The following is an 18125-nucleotide window of genomic DNA, read 5'->3' as shown; positions in this document are numbered from 1 at the left end:
CCAATGCCCAACATATTCGGAGAAATTAAGGGGCGTACCGTATCCACGTGCACAATGTGCGTATACATACGTACATACGTACTTACATATACGTACATATATACCAATGAAAATTTCACACACAGCACACACACAGTCTCTATATCGCATCCGCTAAATTTGGCGGCAGCAAAATCGCCACTCCTACTTCTCCGCCTTTACTAGTAACCCACTGTATATATTCTTTTCTTTCTAGAGTCTAGATTTCCTCAATCTCTCTTCAAATCTTTGTGTTTCTCGACAATATTTTCTATATTACTAGTGTTTTTTCTCTTCTGGGCTTCGCCCAAGATTCGTGCACAAGTCGAGAAAAGATGGAATCATCGCCCAATCTCTTGTGTGGTGAAGACGAATCCTCTTTCAACGAACCCTCTAATGAAAAAGATGAGAACTTGGAGTTTTGTTCTGTTTCTGAGTCTGATTGTGAGTTCGTAGAAATGATGTTTCAAAGGGAGACCAGCTTTCGATCCGTCAATGATGGGAGTTCAGTCATGAGTACGAGGAGGAGGTCCAAATGTTGCCGTTTGGATGCAGTGAAATGGATTCTTGAAGTCTGTTCTTTTTTCCCCCTTGATAAGTAGAAATTTTTGGTGATTTTGAGATTGTTGGAGTTGAATGAATTCTTGTTAATTTGTGTTGTACAGACAAGGGCTCTCTTCGGGTACCACCACCGTACTGCCTATCTCTCAGTGATTTATTTCGATCGGTTCTTTGCAAGAACGGAGTATTCTGTAAGTACGAAATTGAATGCATCATCCATCTTGCTTGGTTTGTGATGTAAACATATCTTGAAATCTCTGATCTGGACAGTTTCTTGAAATGGGATTTTGTTGTTCTGTTTAATGTTTCAATTTGGGACTGTGTTTGTTGATGTGGATAGGATGGAATTCCGTGGCTTGTTCGATTATTAGCGGTTGCGTGTTTGTCTCTAGCTGCAAAAATGGAGGAATGTGGAGTAAGGGCGTTAACGGAGTACAACGTAGAGGGGTTCAAGTTCCAGACAAATGTAATTCAGAGAATGGAATTGATGGTTCTAAATACATTAGAATGGAAGATGGGTTCTGCCACTCCTTTTGCTTATTTGAATTATTTCGTTTCCAAGTTTTGTGGTGAGTCGAGGCACAAAGAAGTCAGGATTCGCGCTTCTGAGTTCATCTTAGCAGTAATGGCAGGTAAAATTTGAGGTTGTAAAGAGATTAATGTACTTGGATATGCATTTAAGAATGTTGCGTTCTTGACATTGAACTGTTGCTTGGTTGCAGAGATTAATGTAGTCGAACACCGGCCGTCTATTATCGCAGCTGCTGCAGTTTTAGCAGCTTACAACTATCGATTAACCAAAGCAACATTGGAGAATAAGATTGAGGCAGTCCCGTCGTGGGGGTCCCTAGAAAAAGTGAGTTACAAGGTTGCAATTTTGTCGTTAGGTATCGAATAACCCAATACTAAAACAGGATTAAACTATTGTCGTTGGCTGATTATCGACAAATCTATTCGTTTTAACAGGAGCATGTATTCTCCTGTTACAGTCTACTTCAAGAAATACCAATGCTGAAGACCCCAAAAACTACTAGTACCACCACCTCATTATCAGCTGATTCCACAGTCATATCCAGGGCCGGCATCAAACGAAGGCTCGCCTTCGACGATGGCAGCCAGGTGCACAAGCTTTCCAAGCAGTAATACATGTCGTCTTGATGAGATGGAGACGAAACAGTGAAATTCTTGAACTTTGCAAATGGGATTGAATTATTTGGTCAATGAAAGTTTAAAAAAGTACCAAAAATTTGGTACGATTAGGAGTTTGATAGATTGCAAGAACAAAAAAAAAAAAAAACAAGTATATACTACCTTTAGCCTACAAGTAGTGATGAGTAAGAAGCTGACTAAGAGTAGAAAAGGCAGTTGGTGAGGGAGTGAGAGCCCAAGAGATGTCCCAAGACTCCATTTGAATGGTGTCTGAATGCTTTTATGTAGTCATTATTTGCTTCATTCTTTTGTTTTGATTTGTTGCAAAGCCATGCAACAGTGCCTACTACACTTTTGATGGAGAGTATAAAGATGCTTTTCTCTATGTATTTGAAGAGGGCCATGGATGGTGAATGAGATATTGTCTTTTTTTGATGTGATGTGATGTATGTAGTGTTGTTGCATTTTGGGCCATTCAGAAAAGGATGTTTTATTTCCAACAATGTTGTCTTTGTTTTGCTGCTTATTTTCTGAGTCCTACATAAGATCATTATCAAGATAGAACTAGGGGCCCTATGACTATGAGGATTTATTGTCCAGTTATATGGCATCACTCTAGAGAAATGAGTTGTTCTTTTTCATAAGATAGATTAGTTTTGGTGTTAGCAACACACCTGTGCTTGTATGTCTTTCGGTAAATTACGAGTTTTTGTGCGATTTGACATAAAAATAAATATTTGTCATTGTTAAGAAAATTATTAATGTTCCTAGCGGTGCAATTAGTCCATTTTATTAGTTTTTGTTAGATATTAAGTGAATTGGCCAAAATCCTCTTGTGAATTATTAAAAAAAATTATAGACAGAAGGGTAAGAAGGAAATTTCACATCTTTAGTTTTATTTTTCCTACAATTTTCATTTTTTCTTAAAAAATTGACCAGTAAGAACTAAGTAAACATTTTCAAGCTTTCATCAAAAGTTATATAATTACATAAGATATCGAGCATATTGGTAATTTTTTATGCTTGTAATTATTTCAAACTTCAAAAAGAATTCGATTTAATTGAATATTCTAAGTTATGTGGAAAAAATATGGTAGTTGAATTTGGAGTTTATAACTATTTTGGCCCCACAATATTTGCTAAACTTTGGAAATACCCTTGGGCAATATTGTCATCTTACAATTACCAAATACTCTCGGTATCAACTTTGATAAGGGCTAATTTGGTTCAATCAGAAGAAACGAGAAATGAAAGGAGATTGAACAATTCCCCTTCTTGTAAGTTATTTGGTGTGATTGGAAGGAAAGTAATCTCAAATAATTCTTTTGGTATAAAAAAAGTAGATTGAGAATGAAAGATTAATTTTTAAAATTTTACCGATTATCCATGTCTCTTCATTTTGTACAGGAAAATAAACATATGTATGGGTTTTTATTAGTGATAAAAAGAAAAAAAATAAATGAATGAATAAATAAAAATAAAATATATACATTTTTTTTATTTTTTTTTATCTTATACTTTTATTTTCACTCCTTGACCTATGCTCTATTAATATAAACTTCTCATATCTTTTATAAAATTACACATATACCCATCAGAAACTTCAGTATTAATAATAAAACATATGCTGCATAAATATCAATACCATTACATAAACTACCCATACTTTCTGACCGTCAAGATGGTTTCTATGATTACACAGAAGACAAGGATAATTTTTATAAATAAATCACAAATAAAGAGGTATAAATATAATTATTCTTAAACAATAAAAAGTATTTTTACATATTAATGAGGTAGTGACAACATACTGGTCTTTTAGATAGTACGTATAATTATAGCTGGAATCAAGAATTTCACAACAATTAGGACTCTTCATTATAATTGTTTGCTGTTGGTATGCTCTTCTTATCTGTTTTATTCATGACATATCATTATAGTTTGTTAATTACAAACAAAATTACAATATAATTGGACCTACAGTGAGTTCATCTAAAATTCTATATATATATATATATATTACATCTGATAGTTAATATTTTGAGTAATTAGATAATTATTACATATTATTTTTTTAAATATAAATGGAATGTGACAATAATATTTACATTTAGGGAGTGTTTGTGAAAATTTCTACTTTTAAAAAAGTGATTTTTGTAGAGAAAGTTGAAAGTTGTAGTAAAATCGAAAGTGGGTAGTGTTTAAAAAAAATATAAAAAGCAGACAAAAGTTAAATTGGATAATATTTGGAAAAATAAAATATAAAAGTTATAAAATATTTAATATGTGAAAGCATAAAACTGATTATTGTCAAATTATTCGAATTATTTAAAAATTTCAATATCAACTTTAAATATGAACATTTTAAAATAAATAAAAAATAGTAAAATTGAATTAAGGTTATTATAACGAGGGTGAAGTAGTCAAAATAAAAATTGAATTTATTTACAAAAAAACCAAAATAGCTAAATTCACCCCTGAGGTGCTTCTAGCTTTTCACCTAAAAATATTTTTTTTTTTAACAGTTTCAAAAACAGAAGTTGACATCTCAAATATATCAAAAGTATTTTTAAAGCCAGAATCTAAAAAGTACTTTCTTAAAACTCGCACAAACACTCCCTAATGTTATTGTAAATATTTACAATTACTAATGAATTACCTGATTTCTTTCCCCCAAAAAAAAGAAAATTAAGGAACCCGGGAACGCCGGCAAAACTACAAATATGGGCCCTTATAAAATTACAAAAAAAAAAAAAAATGCTCAAAATTAAATTAAAATAGAGTTCGTATTTTTTATCGTCATATGATAGTTTTTATTTACTGTCTTTTAACATATAATTTAATGAAATTATTTATTTACTTAATTAGTTTTTAATCTTTTGATATATTAGATAATTTAATTAAGAGACAAAAAATCACAAAAAATAATAGTCCAATGCGATCAGCTACACACAAAGACCAATTCAAGATTTAAGAACCATTTGCAATAACTTTTCCTGTTGTAATAAGAATAAGCTGTAAAGAAAATTATAAGTTTTATTATATAGTGAAAATTCAAAAGTTTTTTAAAATAAAGGTAAAAGACGGAGCGTCTTATTATGTATCAGCTTATCAATAAACTGCAAAAGCCTGACCTGTTTGTTTGTGTTTTCATTTTCAATTTCAGTTTTTGACATAGTAATTAAAGTGAAAACATGTTTGTTTACACATATTCTTATTAATTGGTAATATATTAATTTGACATGACAGTTCAATATAAAAAGCAATCTCATTAACTAATCCCAAATCTATAAAAATTGAAAATACATATTTTCAACTGAACACTGAAAACTGAAAATGAACTTAATTTAAGCTATTCAAAAGCAAAAACTATATGAGCCCCTACATTTTTCGTTTAATAAATTTATAATTTAAACAGTTCAAAAGTAAAAATCGTACAAGAAACTGTATCTAAATTAATCTGGTCCATATTTGGTTTGATTCATGGTGATAAAAAGTAGTGTAGCCCTATCTCTTCATCATACATATATGAGGCTGAGGGTAGGCATAGTTTTGTCCAGTCTGTAAATTTCCTGGATCACTTCACTTCCACCTTATTAGGTACATTAACTCTGCCTGCAGCTCGTCTTACGTTGTGGTCCAGTGGTGCACAAAATATGACAAGACTTCCTGCACAACAATTTACACTACTGGTCAGCAATGCGTGTAGGTGTTTGCTTTTTTCATGAATTATCTGTTGCGGAAATTTCTCCTCCTCCTGGAAGTAGTAGTGAAAGACAACGCCGAAAAAGGCACTAGTTTTGTCTTAATCAACACAGCCTGAAAGGTTCAAACGCTGCCGCGCGCCAAAAATATAAGATATTTACACAATGTCTTTTGTCTGTTGATTCCACATTTAATTTGCAATATTTGTCTTAAACAACACAGCCTCAAAGGTCGAAACGCGGCCGCGCGCGAAAAATAAAAAATATTGACAGAATGTCTTTTGTCTATTGATTCCACGTTTAATTTGCTATATAACTAATAACAAATTCGAACTTACAGCCTCAGACTTGTTCGCAGAACCTTAACGGTAACTACTAACTTAAGGCATTGGTGGTCATGTCATATTTGCCCAAATTTGGTTGTTAATTGGTTGATAATTAGGGTGGGGAATGCCGACAGTACTATTTTTTTTTTTTTGGTTGGGGGAAAGGGTAAATTACAACAAGTTCTCGTAAAATTTGGCATAATTCTGAATATTTTCTTATTATTTAAGAAATTACTAATATCCTCTTGATTTTATCTATCATCTAACAACTAGTTCAATTCGCTAGTCTCTCTTAGGTTTTCATCTATTTTTTGAGGTAAAATGACCAAAATGACCTTGTGGGCTATAAACTATAATTTTGTTTATTTTTAAGAATTTTATGAATTTTTTTTATGGATTAAGTGAAGAAGTGTTTTACAATTTTCTAAATTTTTTTCATCCAACTGTCCAATTTGTTTACAAATTCAGAAAAAAAAAAATTGAAATGAAAGACAAGACAACAACAAGAGCAAAATTGACAATTATCAGTGATTCAATTCAAAAATTACATAATTTCATTAAACATCAGGAGGGATATTTATAATTTTTCAAACAATAAGAGTATTCATAATTATGAGAAATAAAGTGTTTGGTTTAATAATTAAAACTACAGGGTCCCATTTACAAGAAAATTCTTACCCAAATCAGTCTGACTTAATTAAATCAATTAAACAACAAATATGATACGCTTGTTATTGATTACTTTTATTAAATTATACACTAATAATATGACAAATTTATTATACTTGTCATAAAATTAGTTCAGATCTGACCAAAATTCATTTACATTGCATGATGGAATCCGATATTTCACTTTATATGGGAAGCTTATTAGATTCTACAATAAGATCTTATTTCAGAAAAGTAAGAGGTTTCCTACCTATTTTCAAAACCTTATAAATATATTAATTCACTTTCCTTCAAACAAAATTACAAATTTGTCGTCAGTAATATACTATAAATTTCACGATTATATTTTATTTAAACATTTTATTAAAAAAAAATTTATTTTTAAAATAGGATCTTATAAACTAAAAAAATATATTTTATAAGATATATAAACTTATAAAATTTTGTAAATAGATAAACGCCATCTAATTAAGGGTGTTTGACTAAACTTATGAGCTTCTCAAAACATTTTATAAGATATTTGAGAACTTATAAGATTTCTTTTAAAGAGTTTAAGATTTCAAAATAAGATGTTTTATAGCATATAATCTATTTAAAGAAAAATTAACTTTCCTAACTTTTTTTATAACATCTTATAAGCTTTATAAAATTAATATGTCATAAGACAAAAAAATGCACATTCATACAATCATACTCTCTCTCTCTCACACACACACACACACATGCGCGCACGTACTCTCTTTAGAATTTAAAGAACTTTTTTTTGTTATTTAATTTTTGTAATATTCGAAAAAGAGAAATATTTCATTATTTAATAATAAATTATTATAGTTAAATAAAAATAAGATTGGTATTGATATTATATTTATTGAAAAATATAAATTCAAAACATTATAAATTATACGACTAGAAATAATCAAGTATTAACAAAAAAAACATCAATTATATATCTATATTAATATTCGACTAGCAAAAATGTATGTGTATATGTATATATTATTTTAATTTTTAATACCAATTATATATCTAGGTAATAATTCGTCAATTTTTTGATTATTGTAAAAAAATATCTATTTTGTATTTGGAATTAAACTAATGTGTACTATTTATAAAAGCATTTTAAAAATTTTTAAACAAATTATGCCAAGAAATAATAATTTATTTGATTCTAATGGTATTATATCTATTTTAGTCATTTTATCAATTAAAAACCTTATTATGCCAAACACTATAATATCTTATAAAATATGAAAACATCTTATAAGCTTTAAAATCTTATTTTATCTAAATACTTCAGGAGCTTATTTTTAAAATAAAATTTAACATCTTATAAGCTTTTAAAACATCTTATAAGATGTAGGAACTTATAAGATGTTTTGAAAAAGTTTAACCAAACACCCTCTAAGTTGGCCCGAAATACTTCAACAAAGCCCACTACAAAATTGAACGAAAAACCATCGTATGGAACACATCATAAGGTGGAAAGCTGGACTAAATTATTCCACCAAATCCAAATTGAGATGAATTCAGTATTTGTAATAGTTTCTACTTTTAAATAAAGTTATAAGTTAAATAATAGTAGAAGTTGAGTCTTCGAAAACAAAAATTAAAAGTAAAAAAAAAATGAAGTTGAAGTGTTTGGTAAAATAACTTAATATTTTAATTATAATATTCAAAAATTAGTATGAAGCTACTTACAGATAGTTCAAAATCGAAATTATAAAACATAAAATACTATTTTTAAATTATTTTTGACATAAATACTTATTTTAAAATTTAAATTCTTGCAAACACCCCGAAATATCAGGTTAATATGGTAACCTAAAAACTAGGGGATAAATTATCCCCACAAAAAAACATTGACTCATCATCAAATATACAAATTATATTAAGATGAGAAGTTGTTTATTTTATTATGGGTAAATTACAGCCGTATTTTTTTTATAAATTTGATAAAATTATAAATATTTTATCGTTGTTTTAGAAATTACAATATCCCTTAATTTTAATATTTATCTAATAATAAGTCCAATCCATTAGTCTTTTTTAAGTTTCCATATAATTTTTTATGGAAAATAACTAAAATATATTTATAAATTATAAATTATAATTTTATATATTTTTAAAAAAAAATTTAAAAATTATGGACTAATATTTCAACATCAATAAAACATCGTATCATATATTAATAATGTTAATCATGCTTTAAAGAAAAAAGTGGCTTCGGAAGTAATGGCCTGTTTTTGTGATCGTTTCCAATTTCTGTATTTGATTGAAAAATATTTTAACAAAAATATTAGAAAATGATAAAACAAATATTGTCTTTATCATCTAAATAATAGATGCAAATAAAATAATAGAAATGCCAATGAAATATGCCTAATTTAGTTGGCGAAATGTTGAGGTCTGACGTCTGTCATTAGTTCGAATCCCACCAATGTGTATTTATTAATCTACTTTAATGATCCTCTAAAAAAATGTATTTTAATAATAATTATAACTAGTCATACATATTTGAAATTGATGAAAAATGTATATCAATTGTTGACGGTTGAAATTTATGATGTGATCGTATTCGATCCTCTAAAAAACCAAGAAACAAGAAAATGAATAAATAAGTAAAGGGCATAGGATGTGAACTTTTCCACTGTACATAAAAATTACGCCTGATAAATAAATATAGTACTAGATTAAACATGGTGGATTGTTTTCACTGTACATAAAAATTATACATGATCGATTTCTTGTGAGTGCCGACAATGTCTTGATGTTTACGTGCAAGATCTTTGCTTAGACTTGGTTCCTACCAGGATTCTGTAAAAACCAGGAAAGCTGGCAAGAAATTGCTGAATCTTGCAATAGATTCAGTTGATAATACTTGCAAGAATTGGGACCTCCATGTCTTTCTTCCTCTGGCTCACCTCCATGTCTTTCTTCCTCTGGCTCATCATCAAGAAACGGGACATGTACAAGAATGTAGCACTGCTTGCACGTTCACATTTCAGAGGAATGTGCTTCAATACTACAGCAATCGGCATGCCTAGGAATCCGATAAATACACAGACAAGCCATTGCATCAATGTCAGAGGAGTCGTGTTTGCAAATGTTCCGAGGTATTCAATGATTATGATCTGGAAGAGGACGGTGGAACCAAGAACTGAGACAAATACGTAGTTGCTTAGTATGCCTTTGAGCACGTTTACTTTCTCCATTTCTCTGGAGTTCACCTCATTGAACAGCTGCAAAAATAATCGCAATGGTTCAGACACAGACGTCGCAAGGACAAGGTAAGTTGCTTTCAAGATCTTGGTCATTTTGGTTATCCTCATCATCTTACATCAACTTTTTGTGTGTGTTTGTGTAGGCAGTGAACTTATAGGAAGCAGTTTTACCTGGCAGAAGACAAATGTGTTGAAAATAATCGTGTTGAGGATCAAGTCAGAATTGGAGCAGCCATGAAGTCTGAAAAATGTTTTTCCATATGCCTGAAGGAACCATATAACAAGGAACTGATACAAGGATTGGCCTAGGATGTTCCGCCACATGACACAGCTGATGAAGTTTCCCTTCCTCCCAACGGGTGATTTCTTCATTAGTTCCTCTGTTGGAGGCTCAGTTGCTAGCGCAAGTGCACCAAGTGTGTCCATGATCATATTGACCCATAGAAGCTGAACAGCAGTAAGCGGAGCGCTCCCTGGAAACACGATTTATTTGGTTAAGAATAAATGCAACAATCTCAACCTTGACTTTAATGAGGGGAAAACAGTGAACAAGTATGTAAGTAAAGACGTCATACAATAAGCAAAGCCTTATTACCTGTCAAACAAGCTGACGAGAAGTTCACGACCAATGCAACGATGTTAACAGTCAGCTGGAACTGCACGAACTTTTGAATGTTTACATACACGGAACGACCCCATTTGGCTACAGTCACAATAGTCGAGAAATTATCATCCATAATGATGACATCAGCACTCTCTTTCGCCACCTGAATTCATCACAAATTGGAAGTTCCCAGTTTAATGTAAAGAAACATGTAGAAATACTGTGTTATTAATTCTTAATCTTTATGAGATTGGACCGAAAAATAACAAATCGAACTATGAAATTCACCTCAGTTCCAGCAATGCCCATAGCGAGTCCGATATCTGCTTCATGAAGTGCTGGAGCATCATTGGTCCCATCGCCCGTTACAGCAACAACTTCATTAAATGTGGTTCTCAAGTGCTTCACCAATGTATGCTTGTCGAGTGGGGACGAACGAGCCATCACCTGAGAGCATGTTAGAATACCATAAGCCATGGTATAAACCTAGCAATAGTCCATATAGAGCGAAATTGACTCAGGTTTGTATCATAAAATGTGTTAAGTACCTGAATCTTGGGAATCAGTTCAAGCAATTCCTCCAAGCTCTTCTCGCGAAAAACGGGACCTTCTATAGCTATACCATCGTCGGTAAGTATTCCACATTCTCTAGCAATAGCTTTTGCTGTATTGATGTTGTCTCCGGTAACCATTCTCACAGTCACGCCAGCTGAACGACACAGCGCAACGGATTCCCTGACTCCGGGACGTACAGGATCTTTGATTCCTACAATTCCTATACAAGTGTATCCTGTGGCTGGAATAGCGTCTTCAGCAGAGAACCCGTTTTCAAGTTCTGTATAGGCAAGACAGAGAGTTCGAAGAGCCTCATTAGCAAACTGCTCAATTGTTTCTTTCAGATGTTTGCAAGATGCTTCATCTATGGGAACAACTTCACCGTTTGAATTGATCACTTTGTCACAGGCAGCCAAAATTATCTCTGAGGCACCTTTAGTGTGAGCTCTTAGACCTCCTTTAGCAAGCTCCAAAACGATTCCCATCCGCTTCTTTGTGGAGTTGAACGGCTCGACTTTCACTACCTTAGATGCTCGTCTTTCCATGTGAAAATCCCCACCGAGAGATAGACCGAACTCCAGAATAGCCGTCTCTGTTGGTGTCCCCAAGATCTCGCGCTTTCCGTCTTTGTTAACCACAACTTCTCCACCAGTGTTGTTGAAGATTGATTGGAGCAGAATTTTGACTAAGGACTCGGGGAGTTCAGAGCGAAGATCATAAGCATCGTCCGGTGTGCTCAGCTCTTTCACATTCATGCAAATGCATGATTTTACTACCGTCATGTGGTTGGTCGTCAAAGTCCCTGTTTTGTCGCTGCAGATGCTCGTCGCTGATCCCATAGTCTCACAAGCAGCCAAGTGCCGCACAAGCGCTTTATCGTTCATCATCTTTTTCATTGCAAATGCAAGGCTCAACGTCACAGCTAGAGGAAGCCCCTCGGGAACTGCAACAACAACTATGGTTACAGCAATGGCAAAGTATTCTAATAATTCTAATGCATCATCTCCGGACCAGCTGAAGGTTGTTCCCATTAGCCATTTCCGACTGACCATTTTCTGAAATAAAACGGCAAAAGTCACTACAGCAAAGAAGAGGCCTATCTTTCCAATGATCGTCGCCACTCCATTTAATTTAACCTGCAACGGAGTTTCGTCGTCCCCTCCTTCACTAAGCGTCGCCATTAATTTCCCCCATTGTGTTCTCATGCCGACAGTCGTAACCAGCATCTTGCAAGCGCCATCTTGGACCTTGGTTCCCGACAACAGAAACGGATTTTCCGCATTCACAACCACCGGCTCACTCTCTCCTGTCAAACTGGATTCGTCTATCAAAACAGAGAACCCTGAAAGAAAAAGGCCATCTGCAGGGACTTGATCTCCAATCGCAAGATGTACTATATCACCAGGGAGTAGCTCATAGATAGAAATCTTCTGTCGGCAACCGTTCCTTGTTACTTGAATAGAGATTTTCTTCTTTTCTCTGTCCAAATCCCTGAATTGCAAGGACTGCCGATAGTCACTTGTTGCTGTGACAAACACAACAAGCAATATGCTAGCGACAATCCCAAGACCATCATGAGCCCCCTTTGGCCATCCTTCGGTTGCTATCCCTACAACCAGAGAGACCAAGGCACAGACGGCAAGGATCATGAGAGTCATATCTTGAAGGGCTTCCCAAACGAACACCCAAAAGCTCTGAGCTTTGCTTTCTTGGAACTTATTGATCCCATATATCTCCTGCCGACGATTCAGCGCTTCAGCATCAGTAGAAAGGCCATCAGAGGCATTCACAGCGAGCTTTTCTGCAATACCAGAAACCCCATCGTGAAGCTTTAGCTTTTTCACATCATGACCTTCAACGATGGATCCTAATTCGTCGGCACATATTTGGAAACCTGCAGCTTGAACTTCCTTAGGCACAGTGTAATCACCAAGCTGCATGCCTGAAATCATTAAGCACCAAGAGTCATTCTCAGGATCCACAAAACCAGAGGACAACCTCAAAACAGAATTGACAGGGAACTTAACCTGTTATGAAATGCATTGCAGCTTTGGAGACAAGGACAACAATTCTCAACTTCTCCTGTTATTACACATCCAAGAGTTAATATAGTAATGCCACATTTTGAAACTGTTCTCATCAAGACAATCCCAAAAAAAACTCAATTCAATCAGTAGATACAACATAGAACAGATAAGCCAAAAGAGGAATCATAAGGCAAAATGAATGTAACTAAGAGAACACTTGGATGAGCTTATAAGTGTTTGGTAATTTTTTTTTTTTTTTATAAAAAAAGAGCTTACAAAATTACAATAATAAAAAAGAAGATGTCGTGAGCTTATAAGCAAAAGTAAGAGCGCCCAATTTATTTGAAAAATCCTACAAGAGTTCAATTTTCTTCAATGTAATTACAAATTTGTCATCGGTAACATATTATAAATTCGGCGATCTTGTTTTATTCAAAAACTTCAATACTATCACTAAAATAAAACCTAATTACTTATGAGCTCAAAAAACATCTTATAAGCAAGCTTAGTCAAGCACCCTCTAATTACCAGGATATTGGAATACTATGATTTTCAGACAAGAGACACTTCAAGATTTCTTGCTACAAACTAGAATGTACAGTAAGTACTAAACAGGGGATCTCTTACATACTCGTACTCATCAAAACACAACAAAAGTCACAAAAGAAAGTTCACATCTTCAGACATTGTAGATTGTACTGATGAAGATACAAAAAGAAATGCAAGAACCTGATAGGTTTTGCGCATTGCTGCAGCCTCGTCGCGCTTGGAGAGTTTGGCGGTGAACCTGAACCGGCGCTTGGGATTCTTCACCACCCCACACAGATCCCTCCATCGCTGCAACGCCTCCGACGACGAATGCTTCGCCTTCACATCCCATTTATCACTCAGTAATCTCTCCATCTCCTTCTACCCCTCACTTAATCTTTCTTACAATCTTTCGCTAGAAATTAAAATTCTTTCTTCAAGCTTCAGTTCTTGTGAATCCATCTGCGTTACAACCTTTTATTATAGCTCCCCGTAGGAGGCAGAAATTGCCGCCTATGAACAACGAACGTGAAACGAACCAGCCACCCATAAGAAGTTTCCAAGTATTTCCCTGATGACATAACTTACCTAACAAAGTTATACAGAGGAAAAGGAGAAACACGATAATGATTCGTATTTATTCCTGGAAATGAATACGCACAGACAGGTACAGCGTGTTGGGCTTCGCAAAAATCATACGTCGTAATGGGCTAAATGTTTATGATGTTACTTTCATAGCTATGCTGCCTTGACGAACCTGTCAAAGATCTTGTTCTTGTGTTTTTTTCCGTAAAGAAATTAAAGTGAGTGGTTTTGGTTTAATTGAAAAGGCAAGTGGGGTTGTTCGAGTTTCACCAATGTAGGTACATGTTTAATTTTACATTTATTATATATTTGTCATGAATGATGATTTGTTTAAATTTATATATTAATTATATGACAATTATACTAAACTCGCGATGTAACTGGCTCAGATTCGATCAAATACAGTTTGAATTAGAATTTCCCTTAATTCTATAATAGTTTTTAATTTTTATCTTGTTGGAATGTGTTTCTTGACTTAAATTAAGAATAATTACATTATTCTCTCCTAAGGTTTAATTTAATTACAGGTAGATCTCATGTATTTGAAAAATTACACATGATTTCTCTATATATTTATTTTTACCCGATAAATAAATCCATCCATTAGTAAAATTTAGTAAAAAGATTAAAATTAAAACTAGATATATTTACCCTCAATTGTCTTATAAATTTATTAGTGGTCGAATAATTTTTCTCTAACCAAATTATCCTTAAAAGGGTGAATAGGGATAGTTTGGTCAGATAAAATTTGTGTGACGTACAATAAATTAGAATAAATCAGTCCGTAATAGATGTAGATTTTCATTCATTTTTCTAATTGATATAAAAAAATTGCATAAAAATTTAAAATTAAAGAAATAAATTGGATGATATATAAAAAAAATAATAAAAAGAAGAAGGAAGTAAGTATTTGTATGTAGAATAGTAGTGTTTGATTAATTTAGTTAGAAGCAGAGTTTAAGGAATCTTTGTCAACGGGGAGACGACTGATTTGTTTATGGTTGGTCGTTACGCGTTCCACACGCGGAGTAAAAGCAACACGCAAGCATGTCTTTTCGTGAAAAGACTTGCACACATTTGCCCTTTTGCCCCCTGGTTTTTCAGAAAATTGTAGGCTTGTCCTTTTCCCTTCTTGTATTAGGGAGGGACCAAAATGCAAAAGCCCCAATCCCAAACCCCTTTTCATTTTATTTTTTATTTGATTTAAATGCAATTCATTCAATCATATAAGAAATGGGCAAAATATTCTTATGGAAAAAAAAGTAAATTATCCTCATAAACACAGGGGGATAAAATAAATTATGCTATTATCAACGGTTTAGATATGGGTTTTTTTGTTTCATTTTGCAAAATATAGGGACTAATTTACTAATTTTTTTATGAGGATTTTTTTGCTCATTTATCATATCACATAAGATAAATTATATTTAATTCAACCTTATATATTAACTCTTACTTTTCTTATACATATATTTTCCACCAGAAAATTCTAAGAGTAATTTCATGTGGGTCTATTTGATAGAAATAAAATCGCTAAGTTAGAATACACACAATAGTTCCAGTCTCATTGGAAAGAATGCTTCATGTTTTGTAAAATGCCTCAGTTATCAAATTGGTCAATAATTTTTTTTTCAATCCACGCGCACACCAACTCACATAAAATTTTGAACTTAATATATTTACAATGAAATATTGAGCCTTAAATTATTGAAATATCCCTAATAGACAAACTGGACAATAATTTTATCATAAAATGTGACAAATGTTGTTTCACCATAGAGAAGAAGAAAGACCTCAACAAGAGCAAATTCTGTAAATGCGTAAGGGACTTATATTAACGTTGGATGCTTGTCTATATCATCACTGACCTAACAAGAACCAAATTTTTTATTTTTTATTAACTCATGTTGCCAATTTTTCAAACAATGAGTAAATATTGAATGACAGTGCAACATGAAATTTGATTTAATAAAATAAACGGATAAGATAATAATTATTCTTTTTGGTAATAATATTGTGTCAAAGTTATAAAAATCAGCAAGAGTGTGGCTCAAATTTTTAAAATTGTGCAATTCAAATTTTTGATTGTGCCCTCACAACAACTTCACTTGTTATTCACATATCAAATCTTGTAGGCCATACAACTTAAATGTTGGGTAAATTTCATATTATTGTTGTAATATCTAAACTATTCAAATAATTTCTTATGATAAAAAACAAAAATTACATAACTTCTTATAAAATTTAAAAAGGTGGACATTATCCTCTCTCCTTTAAGATTGTATTTCATGCACTAAATATGAGATTGCACAAATATTTTTTGTCCCTAAATGACTAAACGACCCCTGTCCTTAAATTATATATATTTTTAAAATATAATATAAAAAATATAATTTTAAGTTATATGTATATATATAAAAAAATCTAAAAAATATAAAACGAAAAAATAGAAATAACTCACCGATGGATGAGAGATTGGTTGTGTGTGGGGTGTCAAAAATGCTCGTCGTTGAAAGGCTTTCCAACGGTGGCAAACTTGCATCGTGAGGTGGTAGGACAGCAGAGAAAAAAGCGATAGAAGATGGGGGCGATAGTTAGGGTTTTAGAGCAAAAAATAGATACAACTCGCCAATGGATTGGAGATTTTCAGTGGGTGAAGTATAAAAGTGTTCGTCGTTGGACGAGCTTTGGGAAGATGGTAAGATCACGTTGAGAGATGGTCCAATGGCGGAGAAAAAAGCGATTGAAGATAGGGGGCCTCGAGTTAGGGTATCAAAATGCTCACCGTCGGATGAGCTTTCCAACAGTGGTAAGTTTGCTTCAAAAGGTGGTTAGCTGACGGAGATATGGGAGGAGAGGAAAACTAGATTAGAATATATACATATAAATATAAATATATCTATAATATATTTATACATGAAAATATATAATTGTCTATGAATTAAAATAATATATTTTAATTTTTTATTAGCATGATTGAATCTGAGCCACATATTTAGATAAAATTTAATTTAAACGTTGATTCAAAAAGGGTATTTTTATCATTGCAACATAAGACTCAAGTTCAAAAGCACCAGGAGTCAATATCCACCTTTTTAAATTTTGTAGGGGATTATATAATCTTTTTTTTTTTTTTATCACAGGGACTTATTTGAATATTTTAAATATCACATAAAGAAAATATGGATTTTACCACTTAAATGTTTAAGTCTTAATTGTAACGAACAATTGTAAAATTTGAATTTTTACAATTGTAACGAACAATATGGATTCGCCCTAATAGATCCTTGGGGTTCCACATTTGCTTTACTATTTCTACAAGCAAAGCAAAAAAGATATATTGATAAACTTACATGTGGGTAAAATGATGAGATCTGTAACATTATTAACCTGGTCACGAATTTCGAATTGAATTTTTTAATTGTAAACTCTATTGTATTTTCTACTTTATTTAATATATGTTCTCACATGTATAATTTTTTTTAAAATAAAATATGCGATGTCATCTTTATACATATGTGTATATTACAATGAAATAGAATTTAGAATAAAAATCTTTATTTTTCTATATTGTTCAATGTTAGATCAGTACATTCAACTAAATTACTAATTTAGGGGCTAAATGCAATTAATCCCTATAATATATAAAATGAGCAAATACTCCACTGTGAAAAAAGAATTAGCAAATTATCCCTCCGTGTTTTAAAAATGAAGCAAATTACCCCCTCTTTCAATGGTTTCGATAGGAGGGTAATTTGCTACATTACTCAAAATAAATGGAGTAATTTGTTATTTTATTTTTCATATGGAATTTTGTGCTCATTTATCATATCACGGTGAATAAATTACATTTTTTTCCCCTAATTTAATACAACAAAGAAACAATATGTTATTATTAAAAGTAGACTATCAACTCACATTCATAGGACTTGAACTCGCAAGTTTTTAGTTTTGAGGCCTCAAGCCCAAAACTCAAGCAAGGTTTCATTGGGGGGATAAACAAATCCATGAAAAATTCTTTCAATAATTGAATTTGAGTAAATTTGAATCAATTATACATTAAATATAATATATTTATCGTGAATTATGTTACTATTTAAAAAAATAATTAATGATATAATAAATTTGATACATTAATTATTTAATTAATTTAGTTAAATTAAATTTGATTTGAATAA

At 32.2% G+C, this 18125-nt stretch overlaps 2 protein-coding genes across 3 annotated transcripts; one reads left to right on the top strand and one right to left on the bottom strand.

Moving 5' to 3' along the window:
* The first annotated feature begins 119 nt into the window (after positions 1-119).
* Positions 120-2168, top strand: LOC105158594 (cyclin-D5-1). Of its 2 annotated transcripts, none has more exons than XM_011075390.3 (5): positions 120-590; positions 684-770; positions 920-1211; positions 1302-1435; positions 1569-2168. In XM_011075390.3, exons 1-5 carry the CDS (start codon positions 354-356, stop codon positions 1611-1613), a joined length of 795 nt encoding a protein of 264 aa, XP_011073692.1. In that variant the 5' UTR covers positions 120-353; the 3' UTR covers positions 1614-2168. The 2 variants fall into 2 exon arrangements, with proteins under 2 accessions (XP_011073692.1, XP_011073691.1); XM_011075389.3 differs by having other exon boundaries at positions 121-590; positions 1546-2168.
* Positions 2169-9097: 6929 nt separating this feature from the next.
* On the bottom strand, positions 9098-13975 carry LOC105158593 (calcium-transporting ATPase 2, plasma membrane-type). The gene is made up of 7 exons (XM_011075388.3): positions 13564-13975; positions 12835-12889; positions 10801-12749; positions 10541-10699; positions 10244-10415; positions 9820-10121; positions 9098-9666 (listed from the first exon to the last, which is right to left on the bottom strand). Exons 1-7 carry the CDS (start codon positions 13735-13737, stop codon positions 9292-9294), a joined length of 3186 nt encoding a protein of 1061 aa, XP_011073690.1. The 5' UTR covers positions 13738-13975; the 3' UTR covers positions 9098-9291.
* Between the last annotated feature and the right edge of the window lie 4150 nt (positions 13976-18125).

Source organism: Sesamum indicum, linkage group LG13 (assembly GCF_026168435.1).
Source record: "Sesamum indicum cultivar Baizhima isolate 11 linkage group LG13, ASM2616843v1, whole genome shotgun sequence".
NCBI classification, from domain to species: domain Eukaryota; kingdom Viridiplantae; phylum Streptophyta; class Magnoliopsida; order Lamiales; family Pedaliaceae; genus Sesamum; species Sesamum indicum.
The sequence above is the reverse complement of the archived record's forward strand: the minus strand, read 5'-3'. Positions and strand labels throughout refer to the sequence as shown.